The 21,888-nt window shown below is 41.7% G+C and overlaps 1 protein-coding gene across 1 annotated transcript; it reads left to right on the forward strand.

Moving 5' to 3' along the window:
- The first annotated feature begins 612 nt into the window (after positions 1-612).
- Positions 613-8,929, forward strand: LOC121585317 (gonadotropin-releasing hormone II receptor-like). The gene is made up of 3 exons (XM_045226623.1): positions 613-1,155; positions 7,935-8,136; positions 8,511-8,929. The coding sequence occupies exons 1-3, from the start codon at positions 613-615 to the stop codon at positions 8,927-8,929; spliced, it is 1,164 nt and encodes a 387-aa protein (XP_045082558.1).
- The last annotated feature ends 12,959 nt before the right edge of the window (positions 8,930-21,888 follow it).

Genomic DNA, 21,888 nt, shown 5'->3' on the forward strand with positions numbered 1-21,888 from the left:
ATGTATATATATGTATGACCTGTTGAACCTGCCTGATTCAGAAATTAAGATGGGTGTTGTTAAGGAACATTACTGAGGACAAAATAATTGATCCACCATTAGTTTAGCAGTTGGTGTCCCATCTATGATCTATTATCTATACTAGAATATTGCCTTAGCTATAAAACTTTAGTATATTTGAAATACTGCAGTGTGTTAAGGAATATTACTGAGGTCAAAATAACAGACCCATCATTATTTACACTGGCAAACTGTATATCAGCTGCCAAACCGTTTATCAGCTGCCAAACCGTTTATCAGCTTTAGGAGGCTGAAACTGCACTTAGGCAGTAGGCTGGCTGTGTGCCTGTGCTCCTATATAAATAATCAAAAATGAATTATTGGCGCCAAGAGAATGTTGTCCTTGATGCAGCCAATGATACATTAATGTATGTTTTCACTTACAGCCGTTGAAAATTAGCTGGCTGGCTAAATCTGGCACATTTACAGAAATGTTGACTAATGTTCATTGTCCCTTTCAGATAAACCAAAACTATTATGATGACAAGGATATGATGAGGATAAGGATGATGATGATAAAGATTATGATTTTATTCCTTTCTTCCTCCTAGGATGTCGGAAGACAGGATATCAGGCAACTGGTCTCTTTGTTCGGCGACACCAATGTTCCCACCAGTGAACTCCTCCTTTAACACCTCCCTCCCTCCGTCGTTCACGGACTGGGAGGCTCCTACCTTCACCGCCGCTGCCCGCGTCCGCGTGGCCGCCACCATGGTCCTCTTCGTGTTTGCTGCGTTCTCCAACCTCTCGGTGCTGATCAGCGTGGCACGGGGCCGCGGGCGCCGCCTGGCCGCCCATCTCCGGCCACTCATTGCCAGCCTGGCCTCTGCAGACCTGGTGATGACGTTTGTGGTGATGCCGCTGGACGCGGCGTGGAACGTCACCGTACAGTGGTACGCCGGTGATGCCATGTGCAAGCTGCTGTGCTTCCTCAAGCTGTTTGCCATGCACTCGTCTGCCTTCATCCTGGTGGTGGTCAGCCTGGACCGCTACCATGCTATTCTGCACCCGCTGGACGCACTGGACGCCGGACGCAGGAACAAGAGGATGCTGCTGGTTGCCTGGGGCCTCAGCTTGCTCCTGGCCTCCCCACAGGTGGGTGTACATACGGTAGCCTCTACATTGTTCTCAGACTACAACATAACAACATGGATATTCAATTAGTAAGCCTTGTATTTCTCTTTTATGTTAGGAAGATAGTGGTCCACTTGAGATTGCTGATCCACTATCTTAGTAGCGTGTTATCCACACTGAATATCACTCCATTTCACTATGGTTTCAGTTCACTGAATCACCTTGCGCACGCATTCAATTAATCATTTGCACCTATGTCTGTAATGTTTATGCATAACGAATCAGTCGATGACAGGATCACCATCCACGAATCAGAAAACAAAATATTTTGTTGTGCAACATTTGTCCACGTGGGTTTTAGGCTGAACAGTCCCATAGTTTCTTAGAGGACTACTCTCTAGCCGTCCAAGTGCCCTTCTACTGGAAAAGGTCCACACTGAATCAGTGTATTGGAGCAATAGTGAAATGGAGCGCTATTCCATTTGGATTCCAGGCTAGTAAGATTGCAGGCCAGCAATCAATTTTAAGTTGGTCACTGTCTTCCTCACACAATAGAGCATATATACAGTCAGTGATCTGCCAATCAAATGAAGTCCTATGGGTAGGTGGGTGGTGCATTGTGAGGAAATAATCTCTCAGCAAAATAGAGAGCATTCCCAAGGTTGGTGTATTCAACTGTAATTCTATAGGGCATGCACACCAGCTCTTGATTGATGGCTGTAGTAATGTGAGTTGAATGGCTTAGAAGTAGAAGCAGCTTAAGCAGTTGTCAGCTTGGTAACAAAGTGTTGCTATGATCAAATCAAATGATCAAATTGGCTCAGGAGGTCAACTGCATATTAATGTTGACCTCCTGAGTGTCCCACCTCAATCCAAACAGTAGTGCTGTGAATGATATAAGCCTTTTCCCACCCTGACAAGTAGGGAGAGAGATATTGTGTTCACTCAAATGTATATACTGTATATCCAATAATATGATATGTATTGTCAATTGGTCTTTAGAAACAAAGCATGTGGATTTATGCAATTTTACTCATATTCAAACCATTTATTTTGTAATATTTTTGTATTTACATGTATTTTATGCCAATAAGCACGTAATTTGAATTGAATTAAGAAATGGGGGAGTAGATTTCATTCCATGCTCACAGATCAATTTGTAGTCAAAAGTACAGTACTTTGGACGCTCCATCAATTCCAGTTCAAAGTTGAAGGTCCCATTACGCTGCACTGAGAGAAAATAGCTTTCCTTCCAGCATGGCTAGATTTCTGAGTGTTCCCTCCTTGTTTTTACTGTTACAGAGAGAGAGAGCGAGAGAGAGAGAGAGAGGGGGAGAGAGAGAGAGAGGGAGAGAGAGTTTTCCACAAATGCAATCCCCTTAATGTCAGAGTCTCGGAGAGGTGACATTTCTGGCTGTAAGTGGATGCGACCTTGGAGGTGCTAGTCAGTGACTGGTGTTCCAAATTAATAGGAAGAAGGGAAAAACACAACACTTCTGCTGTAGGAAGAGGGACAGAGGGAGAGACACAAGGTGGGGGAGCCAGTCGACTGTGGAGAAGGGAGAGAGATGTTAGACAGCTCAAAGACAGGAGTTTGGGTGGTGAGTTGTGGAGAGATCAATATGCCCCCCTTCCCAACCACACACACACACGCACATGCTTGACATGGATGGTCATTCTACAGGAAATGTTCCTGGTTAGGCAATTAAGGCAACCCATCTTATGGTGACTAAACACAGCACTGGTGACTGCGGCTGTGAAAAGTCTATCTAATTTACTACGCACCCACGCAAGCATGCAGGCACACACACTTTACATTATGAAAATCAAGTAGATATGTGCCGACAGAAGCCATCTCATTTTGAGTGTTTCCTTGTTCATGCTTACTAATTGACCAATGACTTTCAAGGATTGGTGGAGATGGCAAGGGGTTAAAGTAATTCAGCACAAAACATGGATGAATTCGTCTTTTTTTCACCCAACTTTTAACCTTAATCCAATGACACGTTGAATTCATGTTAGTCGACGACTCTACCAAATGTAAATCCAAAGTAGACGTTGAAATGACATCTGTGCCCAGTGGGAGGTGACTGCAGGCCGATTTTATTAGCACTTCAGTACAGCAGAACGATGGCAAACACCCTCATCAAAAACAGTGCCAAAAATACAATAGTGAAGTGAAGCTATACCAGTTGGCAAAACTGGTTGCAGTGACGTTATTCCGTCGTCTTCTGTGATGTCATGGGTGTATACTATTTTTAAACGAGTCCAGAAAGAAGCTATTGTCATCTGGTTCCCTGTGTCATTGTGTGTGTGTGTAATTATAGGAGATACAGTGGGGGAAAAAAGTATTTAGTCAGCCACCAATTGTGCAAGTTCTCCCACTTAAAAAGATGAGAGAGGCCTGTAATTTTCATCATAGGTACACGTCAACTGTGACAGACAAAATGAGAAAAAAAAATCCAGAAAATCCCATTGTAGGATTTTGTATGAATTTATTTGCAAATTATGGTGGAAAATAAGTATTTGGTCAATAACAAAAGTTTATCAATAGTTTGTTATATACCCTTTGTTGGCAATGACACAGGTCAAAAGTTTTCTGTAAGTCTTCACAAGGTTTTCACACACTGTTGCTGGTATTTTGGCCCATTCCTCCATGCAGATCTCCTCTAGAGCAGTGATGTTTTGGGGCTGTCGCTGGGCAACACGGACTTTCAACTCCCTCCAAAGATTTTCTATGGGGTTGAGATCTGGAGACTGGCTAGGCCACTCCAGGACCTTGAAATGCTTCTTACGAAGCCACTCCTTCGTTGCCCGGGCGGTGTGTTTGGGATCATTGTCATGCTGAAAGACCCAGCCACGTTTCATCTTCCATGCCCTTGCTGATGGAAGGAGGTTTTCACTCAAAATCTCACGATACATGGCCCCATTCATTCTTTCCTTTACACGGATCAGTCGTCCTGGTCCCTTTGCAGAAAAACAGCCCCAAAGCATGATGTTTCCACCCCCATGCTTCACAGTGGGTATGGTGTTCTTTGGATGCAACTCAGCATTCTTTGTCCTCCAAACACGACGAGTTGAGTTTTTACCAAAAAGTTATATTTTGGTTTCATCTGACCATATGACATTCTCCCAATCCTCTTCTGGATCATCCAAATGCACTCTAGCAAACTGAAGACGGGCCTGGACATGTACTGGCTTAAGCAGGGGGACACGTCTGGCACTGCAGGATTTGAGTCCCTGGCGGCATAGTGTGTTACTGATGGTAGGCTTTGTTACTTTGGTCCCAGCTCTCTGCAGGTCATTCACTAGGTCCCCCCGTGTGGTTCTGGGATTTTTGCTCACCGTTCTTGTGATCATTTTGACCCCACGGGGTGAGATCTTGCGTGGAGCCCCAGATCGAGGGAGAATATCAGTGGTCTTGTATGTCTTCCATTTCCTAATAATTGCTCCCACAGTTGATTTCTTCAAACCAAGCTGCTTACCTATTGCAGATTCAGTCTTCCCAGCCTGGTGCAGGTCTACAATTTTGTTTCTGGTGTCCTTTGACAGCTCTTTGGTCTTGGCCATAGTGGAGTTTGGAGTGTGACTGTTTGAGGTTGTGGACAGGTGTCTTATATACTGATAACAAGTTCAAACAGGTGCCATTAATACAGGTAACGAGTGGAGGACAGAGGAGCCTCTTAAAGAAGAAGTTACAGGTCTGTGAGAGCCAGAAATCTTGCTTGTTTGTAGGTGACCAAATACTTATTTTCCACCATAATTTGCAAATAAATTCATTAAAAATCCTACAATGTGATTTTCTGGAAAAAAAATTCTCAGTTTGTCTGTCATAGTTGACGTGTACCTATGATGAAAATTACAGGCCTCTCTCATCTTTTTAATTGGGAGAACTTGCACAATTGGTGGCTGACTAAATACTTTTTTCCCCACTGTACGTGTGTCTGATAGCGGTGTCTGCATAGCTGACAAAGCCAGAGAAAAGACGCTGATTAACATTGATGTGTGTGTGTGTGTACTAGAGCTGGAGGAAGTGGAAAACGGCTAGTAAGAAGAAGCGGAGTGTATGACAGTCTGTCATGAATTGAATGAATTACTGAGAGTGCGAGAGTTTGCATTAATAGGAAGTTATCATGAAGCAAAAGGAAAAAATACAGTTTAAAAGATACATTTCCTCCATTCCCAATATCTAGGACCAGTCCTTACAGCAGCCTATTTAGTTGGTGTGGAGCACCAACTGTTGAGACACAGTCAGTTGATCAGGTGCAAAAATAGGTGGTATTTATTTACAGTGCAGGTAATTGAGAAGAGTGGATCCAGAAAAATTATCCAAAATTTGCTGACAAAAATATATATGCCAATACTTAACTGGAAACGTCTAGGAGCAACAACGGCTCAGCCGCGAAGTGGTAGGCCACACAAGCTCACAGAACGGGACCACCGAGTGCTGAAGTGCGAGGCGCGTAAAAATTGTCTGTCCTCAGTTGCAACACTCACTACCGAGTTCCAAACTGCCTCTGGAAGCAACGTCAGCACAATAACTGTTCGTCGGGAGCTTCATGAAATTGGTTTCCATGGCTGAGCAGCCACACAGAAGCCTAAGATTACCATGCGCAATGCCAAGCGTCGGCTGGAGTGGTGTAAAGCTCGCCACCATTGGACTCTGGAGCAGTGGAAACGCGTGAGTGATGAATCACGCTTCACCATCTGGCAGTCCGATGGACAAATCTGTCTTTGGCGGATGCCAAGAGAACGCAACCTGCCCCAATGCATAGTGCCAACAGTAAAGTTTGGTGGAGGTGGAATAATGGTCTGGGGCTGTTTTTCATGGTTCGGGCTATGCCCCTTAGCTCCAGTGAAAGGAAATCTTAACGCTACAGCATACAATGACATTCTAGACAATTCTGTGCTTCCAACTTTGTGGCAACAGTTTGGGGAAGGCCCTTTCCTGTTTCAGCATCACAGTGCCCCCATGCACAAAGAGAGGTCCATACCCCATCGAACACTTTTGGGATGAATTTGAACACTGGCTGCAAGCCAGACCTAATCGCCCAAAATTACATTGTTTTTTACATTTTTGTCATTTAGCAGACGCTCTTATCCAGAGCAACTTACAGTTAGTGACTGCATACATTTTCATACTGGCCCCCCATGGGAATCGAACCCACAACCCTGGCATTGCAAGCGCCATCCTCTACCAACTGAGCTACAAGGGGCCCAACATCAGTGCCCGACCTCACTAATGCTCATGTGGCTGAATGGAAGCAAGTCCCCTCAGCAATGTTCCAACATCTAGTGGAAAGCCTTCCCAGAAGAGTGGAGGCTGTTATAGCAGCAAAGGGGGGACCAACTCCATATTATTGCCCATGATTTTGAAATGTGGCGTTCAACGAGCAGGTGTCCACATACTTTTGGTCATGTGGTGTATTATAACACTTCTATATCATATCGCCTCTGGTGCAGAGACTGTATTGAGAGGAATCATCATTCTAACAAATTAGAATAGATTGTTTTTTTAATAGATTTCTGATTAGGTCATTAAAAGGCTGCTGCATGTGTCAAAGTGTCTTTCCTATGTAATTATACTTTTCTTCACTCCACTGATGTATGTCTGAACTGATCAAAAATATAAACGCAACATGCAACAATTTCAAAAATGTTACTGAGTTACAGTTCATATAAGGAAATCAGTTAATTGAAATTAATTAGGCCCTATTCTATGGATTTCACATGACAGCCATGGGGGATCCAGGCCCAGCCAATCAGAATGAGTTTTTCCCCACAAAAGGGCTTTATTACAGACAGAAATACTCCTCAGCATAAGCTTTTTGTACATATTGAAAATTTCGGGGATCTTTAATTTCAGCTCATGAAACATGGGACCAACCCTTTACATGTTGTCACGCCCTGGCTCTGGGGACACTGTTATGTTGAGCCAGGGTGTGTAATTCTATGTTTGTATTTCTATGTTGGCCTGAGTGACTCCCAATCAGAGGCAACGAGTGTCAGCTGGTTGTCTCTGATTGGGAGCCATATTTAACTGTCTGTCTTTCACTTTGTGTTTGTGGTTTCTTGTTCTTATTTGGTTTGTGTTCAACCGTAGACATCACGTTTTCGTCTGTTGTTTTGATCGTGTGATCATTCTAATAAATATAATGTTCGCATTCAACGCTGCGCCTTGGTCTCTCCCTGACGATCGTGACACATGTTGCGTTTATATTTTTGTTCAGTATATGTACAGTAACTCTGTACTTATTAACACAACATTGCCCTCATAACTGAGCAATCCATTTACCACACTCAGTTAACTAACTGGGAACAACTAGGAGACCAAGCTAACATGGTATTTTATTTCTGATGGGCACTACATATCCTCTACCCAGTACAGCCAGAGAATGGGCCCCACCCTCTGAGGGCTCAATTCAATCCGTATTTCAGAAGTTCAGCGCTACAGCGCAATTGGAATTTAAAGGTAATTTCTGATTGAGCCGGCATATGCAGCGTTTACCGTTAATGCAGTCTCTAAGGATGCAGGAACATTGCCTTTAAATTTCAATCACGCGATACAGATTGAATCGAGCCCTGACTCTCATTTGTCTCCAGGTTTCTTCCCTCTAGGGAGCTTTTCCTTGCCACTGTGCTTTTGTATGCGTTTTGCTGGTCCATAGGTCAGGTTTACTCTAAAGACCTTTGCGACAACTGTTGCTGTCAAAAGGCTTGAGATACATTTTATTGATTGATTGATTAATATACCTTTATCATGATTTCTCACTCCCCCTTTGTCTCTCTTTATCTCATAGCTGTTCATCTTTCGAGCAATCAAAGCAGAGGGAGTGGAATTCACTCAGTGTGTGACGCATGGAAGCTTCCACCATCGCTGGCAAGAGACGGCCTATAACATGTTTCACTTTGTCACGCTTTACGTGTTCCCCCTGTTAGTAATGAGCTTCTGCTACACCCACATCCTCATCGAGATCAGCCGTCAGATGCACAAAGCCAAAGGTGTGTGTCTGTGTGTGTGTGTGTTTGTGTGTGTGTCTGTGTCTGTGTCTGTGTCTGTGTGTTAGTGTAAAAGGTGAAGAGACTCTGCACACTGCATTCTTTGTTCCCATGTGATACATTTGACTATTGAACGTTTCGACAACACATACTTGTCATATTTAGGGCACAATGTTATTACCAGGAAAATCTCATATTTTTGTACCTTTGTATATATTATCTCACTTTTTGTACATCTAATACAAATGAATCAATCAACCAGAGTCAGGTCCTGGTCAGGTCACGTGGTCAGGAAGACTCAGGGCATCACAACCTTCAATTTACAAAGTACCATTCCATATCTCCTCACAAACTGTGTATGTCTGTTATCACTCCAGGTGGGGAGCATTGCCTGAGGCGAAGTGGCACCGACATGATCCCCAAAGCGCGAATGAAGACCCTGAAGATGACCATCGTGATTGTGGTGTCCTTCGTGATCTGCTGGACGCCCTATTACCTCCTGGGCATCTGGTACTGGTTCCAGCCGGCCATGCTTCAGGAGACGCCCGAGTACGTCCACCACGCGCTTTTCGTTTTCGGCAACCTCAACACATGCTGCGACCCAGTGATCTACGGCTTCTTCACGCCCTCCTTCCGGGCTGACCTGGCTGATGTGGTCGCATGCTGCTGCCGCTGCCGATCGCCAAACATCTCCCCGAGGTCCCTGGACCGCCTGGCATGTCGGAGGGGTAGGGCAAGCGGAGAGGCAGAGTCTGACAATCCCAGTGGCAACCAGCCAAGTGGAAACCTGGGGTAGATATCGGTGGGCCACTTGTTCAACTGCACTGTAAAAAAAAAAAAAAAAAAAAGAAGACAACCAGCTGCACTAGGATTGTGAGTTTGTTCAACAAAATAACATTGACGTTGATTCAACATACAATTGTACGGCAACCAGCTGCAATAGGATTGTGAGTTTGCTCAACATTTGGGCATACAGCTGAACCAACATACATTCTCAAGTTGAAAGTCGAGTGAATTGTCATTCGACTTTGAATTTTAGGTTGAGTAAACATACAATTTAACTTGTGAATATATTCTACCTTATTTGCATATTTCCCAGTGAAATGTTCATATTTCCCAGCCTTTCGAGTGAATTGTAGTTACCACCCATGACTGTATTTGTTAGCGACAGAAACATGGTTGTTGTGTTCAATGGTTTTCAGTACTGTAGCCTTCACCAAGTTAGTGTCTAAGTTAATATTTTATCTTTAAAATTAATCTCTTTACGACAATACATTACATAAATCTTAAGGCCTTTCTTTGAGGGCCTAGTTACACCCTAACAGTAGTTTGAAACTCCTGGTTTACAGGCCACATCAAGCCTACAAGTCACATTATGCTGGCTTGCAAAGTGATGTGATTAAGCAATTGGTTAAATTGTCTATTTACAGTGTGTGGGATACAGATTATTTTACTCCCTGAACTTTTTAGTGCCCATTTCCGAGACCCAGATTAAGGGCTCTATTCAATCTGTATCACTGAAGTTCAGCATTACAGTATGAAAATGTATGCACTCACTAACTGTAAGTCGCTCTGGATAAGAGCATCTGCTAAATGACTAAAATGTCAAATGTAATTGAAATTTAACGGCATGGTTCCCGCGTTAGCGGAGACTGCATTCACGGTAAACGCTACATATGTCAGCTCAATTAGAAATTACCTTTACATTTCTATTGCGCAATCTGTAACGCTTTAGCGATACAGATTGAATAGAGACCTACAACTACTTAACCAAACATGTGGACAATGGAGACTCCACCAAACATGTGGACAATGGAGGTTTGGGCTTAATCTGGATCACTATTTCTTGTGTCACATTCAGCTACACAAAGCTTGGATAATGTAAGGAAGGATTCGAGAACATTACTCGTATTACTGAGTGGATTTTGCCAGTTCCACTATGAATGTAAAGACCTACAGTGTCTTACACAGAAGACTCAAACATTTCCTTTCAACCAGTCTCTGGGAAAATAACTAGTACCTTCGATTAATAGTCCATTGCAGTGAAGACCCTGGTTGCAGTACAGTAGATCATATTTACAGAACAGTATAGACTTCCTAGAAAACCGCTCAGCTTCTGAGACTAATCAAACAACTCTTACGTACCAAAGGAAGATTATATTTATTATCAAATATTTGGACCACATACTTTGGGACTTTGGCCAGGGAGGACAGAACCTTGGGACATCTTTTGAATTTCTGTCCTCTGGATCATCTCACTGGAATTACTACAAGATGAACTAACTGGGCACACTTGAAATGCATTGCTTATGTCTCAGCAAGAACCAAACACAACCAAACATTACAACTAATAGCTGAGTAAGTCTGTCCACAGGCTTCTGGCTGCCCTGAACAAATGCTACTTTAACAAGACATAAAATGTGTTGTGATACAGTGTAGGCTTAGTGTAACTGTTTCTAATAAATGTTTACTGCTTTAGTCAAAGGGAAGACATTTACAATTTAGGTCTCCCTGGAGCCAGTGACGTTATCAGCTAGACCCAGAAAAACCAACTCCTGTGAGTAGGCAACTGGTCATAGTTTAATAAGGAACAAATGTACAGTGAGGGAAAAAAGTATTTGATCCCCTGCTGATTTTGTACGTTTGCCCACTGACAAAGACATGATCAGTCTATAATTTTAATGGTATGTTTATTTGAACAGTGAGAGACAGAATAACAACAACAAAATTCAGAAAAATGCATGTCAAAAAAGTTATAAATTGATTTGCATTTTAATGAGGGAAATAAGTATTTGACCCCTCTGCAAAACATGACTTAGTACTTGGTGGCAAAACCCTTGTTGGCAATCACAGAGGTCAGACGTTTCTTGTAGTTGGCCACCAGGTTTGCACACATCTCAGGAGGGATTTTGTCCCACTCCTCTTTGCAGATCTTCTCCAAGTCATTAAGGTTTCAAGGCTGACGTTTGGCAACTCGAACCTTCAGCTCCCTCCACAGATTTTCTATGGGATTATGGTCTGGAGACTGGCTAGGCCACTCCAGGACCATAATGTGCTTCTTCTTGAGCCACTCCTTTGTTGCCTTGGCCGTGTGTTTTGGGTCATTGTCATGCTGGAATAGCCATCCACGACCCATTTTCAATGCCCTGGCTGAGGGAAGGAGGTTCTCACCCAAGATTTGACGGTACATGGCCCTGTCCATCGTCCCTTTGATGCGGTGAAGTTGTCCTGTCCCCTTAGCAGAAAAACACCCCCAAAGCATAATGTTTCCACCTCCATGTTTGACGGTGGGGATGGTGTTCTTGGGGTCATAGGCAGCATTCCTCCTCCTCCAAACACGGCGAGTTGAGTTGATGCCAAAGACCTCCATTTTGGTCTCATCTGACCACAACCCTTTCACCCAGTTCTCCTCTGAATCATTCAGATGTTCATTGGCAAACTTCAGATGGGCATGTACTGTATATGTGCTTTCTTGAGCAGGGGGACCATGCGGGCGCTGCAGGATTTCAGTCCTTCACGGCGTAGTGTGTTGCCAATTGTTTTCTTGGTGACTATGGTCCCAGCTGCCTTGAGATCATTGACAAGATCCTCCCGTGTAGTTCTGGGCTGATGGAGCCCCAGGCCAAGGGAGATTGACAGTTCTTTTGTGTTTCTTCCATTTGCGAATAATCGCACCAACTGTTGTCACCTTCTCACTAAGCTGCTTGGCGATGGTCTTGTAGCCCATTCCAGCCTTGTGTAGGTCTACAATCTTGTCCCTGACATCCTTGGAGACCTCTTTGGTCTTGGCCATGGTGGAGAGTTTGGAATCTGATTGATTGATTGCTTCAGTAGACAGGTGTATTTTATACAGGTAACAAGCTGAGATTAGGAGCACTCCCTTTAAGAGTGTGCTCCTAATATCAGCTCGTTACCTGTATAAAAGACACCTGGGAGCCAGAAATATTTCTGATTGAGAGGGGATCAAATACTTTTTTCCCTCACTGTATGTACAAAGATTTGTGTTTTCTCAATGTCTTGTGTTGTACTCAGCCTAATCGTCTCTAATTACTCGTCTGAACTATTTAACTATTGTCATCATGCCATGCACGGCTAAAATGTTCCACTTTATTTTAGGCTGCGTTTAGACAGTCAGCACAATTCTGATATTTTATTCACTAATTGGTCTTTTGACCAATCACATAAGATCTGATGTGAAAAGATCTGATGTGATTGGTCAAAACACCAATTAGTGGAACAAATATCAGAATTGGACTGCCTATCTGAATGCAGTGTTAATGGTCCAGTATTAATTGTAATTGTAATTGCCTAGATCCAAACTGATATTAGTCTGTCATTCCTCTAATAGAAGGGTAATTGGACAATATAAAGAATAACCTTTCCAATCAGCGTCCTCTTAGAACCTACAGTGCCTTCAGAATGTAGACATACCCCTAGACTTATTCCACATTTTGTTGTGTTACGAAACTGAATTCAAAATTGATTCAATTGAGAGAAAAAACTCTCACCCATCTACACACAATACCCCATAATGACAAAGTGAAAACATGTTTTTAGAAAGGTTGGTAAATGTATTGAAAATGAAATACAGAAATATATATTTTACATAAGTATTCACACCCCTGAGTCAATACATGTTAGAATCACCTTTGGCAGAGCCTGTGAGGCTTTCTGGGTAAATCTCTAAGAGTTTTGCAAACCTGGATTGTCAATTTGGATGTTGATCATTGTTAGACAGTAATTGCCATAGATTTTCAAGCCAATTTAAGTCAAAACTGTAACTAGACTACTCAGGAACATTCATTGTCATCTTGGTAAGCAACTCCAGTGTATATTTGGCCTTGTGTTTTAGGTTATTGTCCTGCTGAAAGGTGAATTTGTCTCCCAGTGTCCATTGGAAAGCAGACTGAACCAGGTTTTCCTCTAGGATTTTGCCTGTACTTAGCTCTATTCCGTTTATTTTTATCCCCAAAAACTCCCTAGTCCTTGCCGCTGACAAGCATACCCATAACATGATGCAGCCACCACCATGCTTGAAAATGTGAAGAGTGGTACTCAGTGATTAAGTTAATTTCTTTGCCCAATTTTTTGCAATTTTACTTTAGTGCCTTACTGCATACAGGATGCATGTTTTGGAATATTTGTATTCTGTACAGGCTTCCTTCTTTTCACTCTGTCATTTAGATTAGTATTGAGGAGTAACTATAATGTTATTGATCCATCCTTAGTTTTCTCCTATCACAACCATTAAACTCTGTAACGGTTTTAAAGTCACGGTTTGCCTGATGGTGAAATCCCTGAGCGGTTTCCTTCCTGTCTGGCAACTGAGTTAGGAAGGACGCCTGTATCTTTGTAGTGACTGGGTGTATTGATACACCATCCAAAGTGTAATTAATAACTTCACCATGCTCAAAGGGATATTCAATGTCTGCTTTAAAAAAAAACTATCTACCAATAGGTGCCCTTCTTTGTGAGGCATTGGAAAACCTCCCTGGTCTTTGTGGTTGAATCTGTTTGAAATTCACTGCTTGACTGAGGGACGTTAAAGATTATTAATTGTATGTGTGGGGTACAGAGATGAGGTAGTCATTCAAAAATCATGTTAAACACTATTATTGCACACAGTGAGTCCATGCAATTTATTATGTGACTTGCTAAGCTCCTGAACGTATTTAGGCTTGCCATAACAAACATTTCTAAAAACATAATTCAACTTTGACATTATGGGGTATTGTTTGTAGGCCAGTGACACACAATCCTAATTGAATCCATTTTAAATTCAGGCTGTAAAAAGTCCAGGGGTGTGAATACTTTCTGAATGCACTGTACGTGCAGGATTATCACGTTTGGATCAGGTTGTGTTATTTTTCCCCTTTTTTGTTTGCCACAGAATAGGGTTTATTAACACAAATTGGGCAAACAACTACTTAGTGCTATCTCAAATACTTTTTGTAAGGGGTCAAGACTGCCAAAGGCCATATTCTGAGCACATTAACAAATACAGTATACCAGCAGTGGGTAAAGGGTCATCACTGAACTATTTGCAGGGCTGTGGCTGTATCCCTGAAGGAGGAAGCACCTCTTCTAGCGTCAAACTGTTCTCCTTTTTTTGTCTTTTATTTAACCTTTATTTACCTAGGCAAGTCAGTTAAGAACAAATTCTTATTTACAATGATGACCTACTAAAAGGCAAAAGGCCTCCTGCGGGGACGGGGGCTGGGATTAAAAATACAATTAAAATATAGGACAAAACACACATCACGACAAGAGAGACACCACAAGAGAGACACTCCTGGCCCCTCGAGATTGGACAGGAAGTTACCCCTGTTGCTTCCATCATCGACAATCTCTTGACCAAGAGCTTCTCAACGGTCTCAGCAGTCTTTTTGCTGTCGATGATGCACATTGTGCCACAGAATAGCTCTGGGTGCTTCTCCAACACATCCGATTAGTTCAGTGTTGACAGGCCTAGGCCATCTGTAAACCTTACAATGGCTGCGTGGTTCTTCATGATGAAATGCCAGTAAAGGTACTCTGAAACCACCTTGTCTTTTTCCTTGATAATTTCCCCTCCATTTTCTGTGGGTAACGTAGCACCCAGCATTCTTGAACATCTGGATGTGTTATGGCGTGTTCGGATAAGAGTTACATCTTTTTAGGGCCAGACTACAAACAAAAACCAACAACAATAATGTGGTTTTAATAGTTAGTTTAAGATATGTCAATGGTCTCAGTCTATAATTTTTTTTGGTTACCAGTACATACTCTTGTTATTCTAAATTAGCCCCTCATTACAATGAAGAGATGGCCAGATTGATATCGTGAAGTGAAACGGAACAATTCAGTTTGGAACCAGACGAGAATTGTGACGCTTGATTCTACCAACCGGCAGAATCCCAAACAATGTGAAAGCCATTCCATTAAATGTGTTCTATTATACAGTATGGGAGTTTGGAACCAAACGAGAATTGTGACACTTGATTCTACCAACCAGCAGAATCCCAAACAATGTGAAAACCATTCCATTAAATGTGTTCTATTATACAGTATGATCAACACAACATGCAATCATAATAATGCTAATGCGAGTTCTGGTTATTGTGTCTCTCATACAGTTTAATATATGCTCAAAGTGTGTTAATGTCAATTGAAAATAAAAGTCTATGCTCCATCACAGTAGAACTGAGCATTCTGATTTTGTTCTCCTCTGTTGAACCATCCAATGTTCTTTCAGGGTTGGATGCACAAGGGAGAACACTGCTGAAGTAATGAAAGTGATCGATTCAATAAAGGTAATAAAAACTCATTAATGAATAGCTGACAGGGAAGAGGTCGGGCGAGAAACTGCAAAACTGTAGGCATGAAACATAATCTGCATCAGCATACCCTCTGTGGCTCTTGGGCTGCTGAGTTGGAGATCAGAGGCACGTTCAACAAGGGAAATAGTTTGCTAAAGTTAGGCAACGTATTCCATTTGTTTTGTGTTAGCCACGACCATTCGCTAATGTTAGCTAACAGTCTGAGAAGGTAGTGTGTGGCAAACGTAAGTGTCTGTTTCGGGTCTAAACAGCCACAAAAAATAATCAAGTGGCCATGTAGACTTTCTACTATATTTAGTAGGAATAGCTAAGTCATTTTCAGTTTGAATATTGTTGCTAAAAAGCCACAGTAATCCTTACAAAAAGTACCTGTTTGATGTTTCACCGTTACATTTTGGAATGTTCATTCAAATCGTTAAACTAAAATTGTTACTCTGGCAACATGTTCCCGCAAACAGAAGCTTTGTTGAATTCACCTCAGAACTGGCACTTTGAATACTTAATTTTATAGATTTTTTACCATTTGTGTATGTGTGCCTGTACAAGGAGGGAATGAAGGGAGAGGGTTGAAGTTAGAGAGAAAGCAGTGGAACATTACAGCTTTCTGTCTCTCTTGTTCTCTCTTGTTCTCTCTCTGTCACTCTTTCAGAGGGACATGCCATTCCACACTGGGTGGCTCTGATGTGCTTTCCTAGGTCTAAGGGGAAATAAATAATTATTAAATCTCTCTTGCCAAAAATAGAATGCGTGTGTGTGTCTGTGTGGGTGGGTGCGTACAGTATGTGTGTGCGTTTTTGAGTATGTGTGTGCGTGCGTTTATGTGTGTGTGTGTCAGATTGAGGGCTTTAGTACCATCAATTACAGAAATCACTATATGGGTGTTTCCGCAACAATAGTCAGGAAGCATCCTGCACAGCAACGCATCAAACTGTTCTCACCGTGGCCACCCAGTTTAATCAACCCAGAACACCTTATCTCCAACGGTCTTTACCTCTATACAGCCACCCATCACTGTGTGAGACAATGACCGACAGAACTGATCACACACCGACCCTCACTGCTCCCACCATCCGACACAACTATCACCAAAACAACTCATGTGGGGCGTCGGCGTGATGAAGAGTGATGTGAATAAACATCACATCTATTGTTTTTTCGTGGTTACAAGAGCAAAATGGAAGATTAATACAATGTCAATGCTCTGGCAGGACCTCCTGTTTATACTCCTAATCCAGCCTTGATCATACTTTAATGAACACGGCTAGCTAAATGTGTTATTTTACAGCCCAGTTTAAGCTAGTATTTTATCTGGTATTTACATGGTATTGACTAAAAAACTATGGTGGTAACAAGGGATACTTTCTGGCACTTGATGGGTGATTTACAGTACCAACAATGAAATCAACCCATTTGCTATTTGGTATCATCAAATAGTATATTGTTTAGCTGGTTTAGTAAATGCCAAAGGAATTATGTAATTACCATTTTACCATATTAATAGCAGACCGTAAAATAAAGCATAACCAGATAATTCTTACAGGCATTTACAATATCTAAATCATGCTTGGTAAAGATGATGAGTTTATAAAGAGTGCCTGCAATGATTATGTTCACACCTAGAATCTGTATTAAAGGCCACAGCCTTTCCTATCGAAGGGAATAGAAAATAGCGAGACTGTTTAAAGCTGAAATTTGCATACGGTGAAACAGCACCACTGTTCACCACTGCACATTTGTTATTGTTTTTGTTTTGTTGATGGAATGGAGGAGTGGAGCATCCAGCATCGTGGCAAAAAAAAAATCACAGTACATACTCTACTGTTATATACCGCGTCCAATGATGTGCAATGATGTCCAAGGGAGAAAAAAAACAGTGTTCCTTGTTTGAAGGAACTTCTTTGGACATGGCAAACGGACATGGCAGTTTCACCAAGTACAGATTCCAGCTTTAAGACTTTCGATCTGTAGCAACACGTGGGACCTCTCACAGCAGCATGTGAGTATACCATACTTCTATGTTACTGATTAAACTCCATTGATTATGGGAAAGGAACTCAGCCCTTCAGATAGATGGGGTGGTTGTTTAGCAAAAAAAGCTACGCGTGCACAACTATGGGGCAAAACAGACACTGTTGACAACATGTAAACTATATTTTGTCTCCAAATGTTTATGCCCGAATGAATGTTCTATAATGCATTCTCTGAGCAATGTGCTGATGAAGATTTTGTCTAAAGAGCATTATAGTGACTTGGAAAAATGATAACATTTCTAAAGGTGGCAAATCATTAATGTTAGTAGGAAAACATTTTGTCATCACTGTGATGTTGCCATTTTGACTTTGGATGGATTATAACTTTAGCTAGCTAGCCAAGATTGAGGGACTCGATTTTAGCTAGCTAAAGTTAGCTAACGTTAGCATTGCTAGCTATTTTTGACTAACTTTTCTAGCTATGGCAATTGCCATCTCTCTAAAGTAAATTTGATGACATGATGATAATGGCAAAGTTGTTTCCTACTATTCACTTAACTACTTCAGCAATGTCATCGTATTTACAGGCCACCATAGTGTCTCCTCAGATAATATTTTTTATTTATTTATTTTTATTTATTTTTTATTTATTTTAGCGGGTAAATCATCTTTAATACTGCAGATTGTGGCTTCTATCAATGTAATTGTCTGCATTATTTCCAATCCCCCATATATATTATTTATCATTTTTCCCTAACCCCACTTAGTCTTCTACTTCCAGCTTATACATACTATATACATTTTATGGACACAGTATATTTTACATTAGTTATCTTTTGTTTGTTTTTAGTCCCATCCTTCAGCTATCCTCAATAATAATATGCCATTTAGCAGACGCTTTTATCCAAAGCGACTTACAGTCATGCGTGCATACATTTTTTTATTTTTTTTGTGTATGGGTGGTCCCGGGGATCGAACCCACTACCTTGGCGTTACAAGCGCCGTGCTCTACCAGCTGAGCTACAGTCTATCTCTGAAGACCATCCAGTTTTGATTTCCATTTGCCATATATATTTCAACTGTGCTGTGATGTTTCACAAGATCTGAACCTATATACATTTTACGGACATAGTATATTTTACATTATTTCTCTATTTTTTTGTCCCACCTTCAGAACACCATCCAGTTTTGATTTCTATTTGCCATATATTTTTCAACTGTGCTGTGATGTTTCACAAAAGTTCAGAAACTTTCTATTCTCATAGTTTCTACAGATTGTAAATTAAAGATATACATTTTTTCTAAGAGTATTATAATATTATTGATCGATTGACTATGACTTCTCAAATCACCCAGCAGTGCTATTTGCAGTGTTAGCTCCATGTACAGTGCATTCGGAAAGTATTCAGACCTCTTCCCTTTATCCACATTTTGTTACGTTACAGCCTTATTCTAAAAATGATTAAATATTTTTTTCTCATCAATCTACACACAATACCCTATAATGACAAAGTGAAAACAGGTTTTTAGAAATGTTTGCAAATTTATAAAAAATAAAAAAGTATTCAGAACCTTTGCTATGAGACTCGAAATTGAGCTGAGGTGCATTCTGTTTCCATTGATCATCCTTGAGATATTTCTAGAACTTGATTGGAGTCCATTTGTGGTAAATTCAATTGATTGGACATGATTTGGAAAGGCACATACCTGTCTATATAAGGTCCCACTGTTGACAGTGCATGTCAGAGCAAAAACCAAGCCATGAGGTCGAAGGAATTGTCCGTAGAGCTCAGAGACAGGATTGTGTCAAGGCACAGATCTTGGAAAGGGTACAAAATAATGTCTGCAACATTGAAGGTCCCCAAGAACACAGTCACCTCCATCATTCTTAATTGAAGAAGTTTGGAACCACAACGACTCTTCCTAGAACTGGCCGCCCAGCCAAACTGAGCAATCGGGGGAGAAGGGCCTTGGTCAGGGAGGTGACCAAGAACCCGATGGTCACTCTGACAGAGCTCCAGAGTTCCTCTGTGGAGATGGGAGAACCTTCCAGAAGGACAACAATCTCTGCAGCACTCCACCAATCAGGCCTTTATGGTAGAGTGGCCAGACAGAAGCCACTCCTCAGTAAAAGGCACATGACAGCCCTAAAGGACTCTCAGACCATGAGAAACAAGATTCTCTGTTCTGATGAAACCAAGATGGAACTCTTTGGCCTGAATGCCAAGTGTCACGTCTGGAGGAAACCTGGCACCATCCCTACAGTTAAGCATGGTGGTGGCAGCATCATGCTGTGGGGATATTGTTCAGCGGCAGGGACTGGGAGACTAGTCAGGATCGAGGGAAAAATGAACGGAGCAAAGTACAGAGAGATCCTTGATGAAAACCTGCTCCAGAGTGCTCAGGACCTGAGACTGGGGTGAAGGTTCACCTTCCAACAGGACAACGATCCTAAGCACACAGCCAAGACAATGCAGGAGTGACATCGGGACAAGTCTCTGAATGTCCTTGAGTGGCCCAGCCAGAGCCCGGACTTGAACCCGATCGAACATCTCTGGAGAGACCTAAAAATAGCTATGCAGCGACGCTCCCCATCCAACCTGACAGAGCTTGAGAGGGTCTGCAGAGAAGAATGGGTGAAACTTCCCAAATTACTGGTGTGCCAAGCCTGTAGCATCATACCCACGAATACTCTAGGCTGTAATCTCTGCCAAAGGTGCTTCAACAAAGTACTGAGTAAAGGGTCTGAATACTTATGTAAATGTGATTTTTCCAGTTTGCAAAAATGTCTAAAAACTTGTTTTTGCTTTGTCACTATTGGGTATTGTGTGTATATTGATGAAAGACAAAAACAATTTAACCAATTTTAGAATAAGGCTGTAACGTAACGAAATGTGGAAAAAGTCAAGGGGTCTGAATACTTTCCGAATGCACTGTAAATGTTGCAATTCTTCAGCCATTCCTGAACCGGCGACCAAAAACAAGCTACATTTGGGCTGTACCAAAACAAATGATCTAATGAGTCAGTGTCTTCGCAGCAAAATCTGCGGAGCTGGGAAGGTTGTATCCCCCATTTATATAACATTCTATTGGTTGCAAGAATTTAATTGAAAGTTTTGAATCCTCTGTCAAATCTCTTCCCAACTATTTTGCAATCTGTATGGCACAACTGTCAATTCTTTGGTCCTTAAATTAAACTGGTATACTTTTTTATTTATCACAATATTCTTCAACCAATCTTTAATGCATGGCCAACAGACAAGTTCCTTACTTTCTCCCCCTTCCACTTGCCTCTTCCATTTTTGTGGTAATGCTTCAATTAGTTGGTTGTAATTTTGGATAGAGCATGTGTGACATAACTCCACCAGTCCTATTTATGATATAATTGACATGATAAACTGGGTGGTTCGAGCCCTGAATGCTGATTGGCTGACAGAAATGACAAAACATTTATTTTTACTGCTCGAATTACGTTGGTAACCAGTTTATAATTACAATAAGGCACCTCAGGGGTTTGTGGTATATGGCCAATAAACCATGGCTAAGGGCTGTATCCAGGCACGCTGCGTTGCGTCGTGCATAAGAACAGCCCTTAGCCGTGTTATATTGGCCATATACCACACCCCCTCATGCCTTATTGCTTAATTATCCTCAGATAATATTAGCTAGATTGTCAAAGTCTATGAGCTAACTAATGGTAGCTACAGTTGAAGTCGGAAGTTTACATGCACTTAGGTTGGAGTCATTAAAACTCGTTTTTCAACCACTCCACAAATTTCTTGTTAACAAACTATAGTTTTGGCAAGTCGGTTAGGACATCTACTTTGTGCATGACACAAGTAATTTTTCCAACAATTGTTTACAGACAGATTATTTCACTTATAATTCACTGTATCACAATTGCAGTGGGTCAGAAGTTTACATAGACTAAGTTGACTGTGCCTTTAAACAGCTTGGAAAATTCCAGGAAATGATATCATGGCTTTAGAAGCTTCTGATAGGCTAATTGACATAATTTGAGTCAATTGGAGGTGTACCTGTGGATGTATTTCAAGGCCTACCTTCAAACTCAGTGCGTCTTTGCTTGACATCATGGGAAAATCAAAAGAAATCAGCCAAGACCTCAGAAAACAAATTGTAGACCTCCACAAGTCTGGTTCATCATTGGGAGCAATTTCCAAACACCTGCAGGTACCACGTTCATCTGTACAAACAATAGTATGCAACTATAAACACCATGGGACCACGCAGCCGTCATAGCGCTCAGGAAGGAGACGCGTTCTGTCTCCTAGAAATGAACGTACTTTGGTGCGAAAAGTGCAAATTAATCCCAGAACAACAGCAAAGGACCTTGTGAAGATGCTGGAGGAAACAGGTACAAAAGTATCTATATCCACAGTAAAACAAGTCCTACATCGACATAACCTGAAAGGCCGCTCTGCAAGGAAGAAGCCAATGCTCCAAAA

This window comes from Coregonus clupeaformis, chromosome 17 (assembly GCF_020615455.1).
Source record: "Coregonus clupeaformis isolate EN_2021a chromosome 17, ASM2061545v1, whole genome shotgun sequence".
NCBI classification, from domain to species: Eukaryota; Metazoa; Chordata; class Actinopteri; order Salmoniformes; family Salmonidae; genus Coregonus; species Coregonus clupeaformis.

What these genes read in the sequence shown, in the direction of transcription:
- LOC121585317 (XM_045226623.1), top strand. Translation starts at nt 613, where the DNA reads ATGTCGGAAGACAGGATATCAGGCAACTGGTCTCTTTGTTCGGCGACA. An exon ending in TGCTCCTGGCCTCCCCACAG is followed by an intron (nt 1,156 to 7,934) that starts GTGGGTGTACAT and finishes TTTATCTCATAG; the next exon opens with CTGTTCATCTTTCGAGCAAT. An exon ending in TCAGATGCACAAAGCCAAAG is followed by an intron (nt 8,137 to 8,510) that starts GTGTGTGTCTGT and finishes TTATCACTCCAG; the next exon opens with GTGGGGAGCATTGCCTGAGG.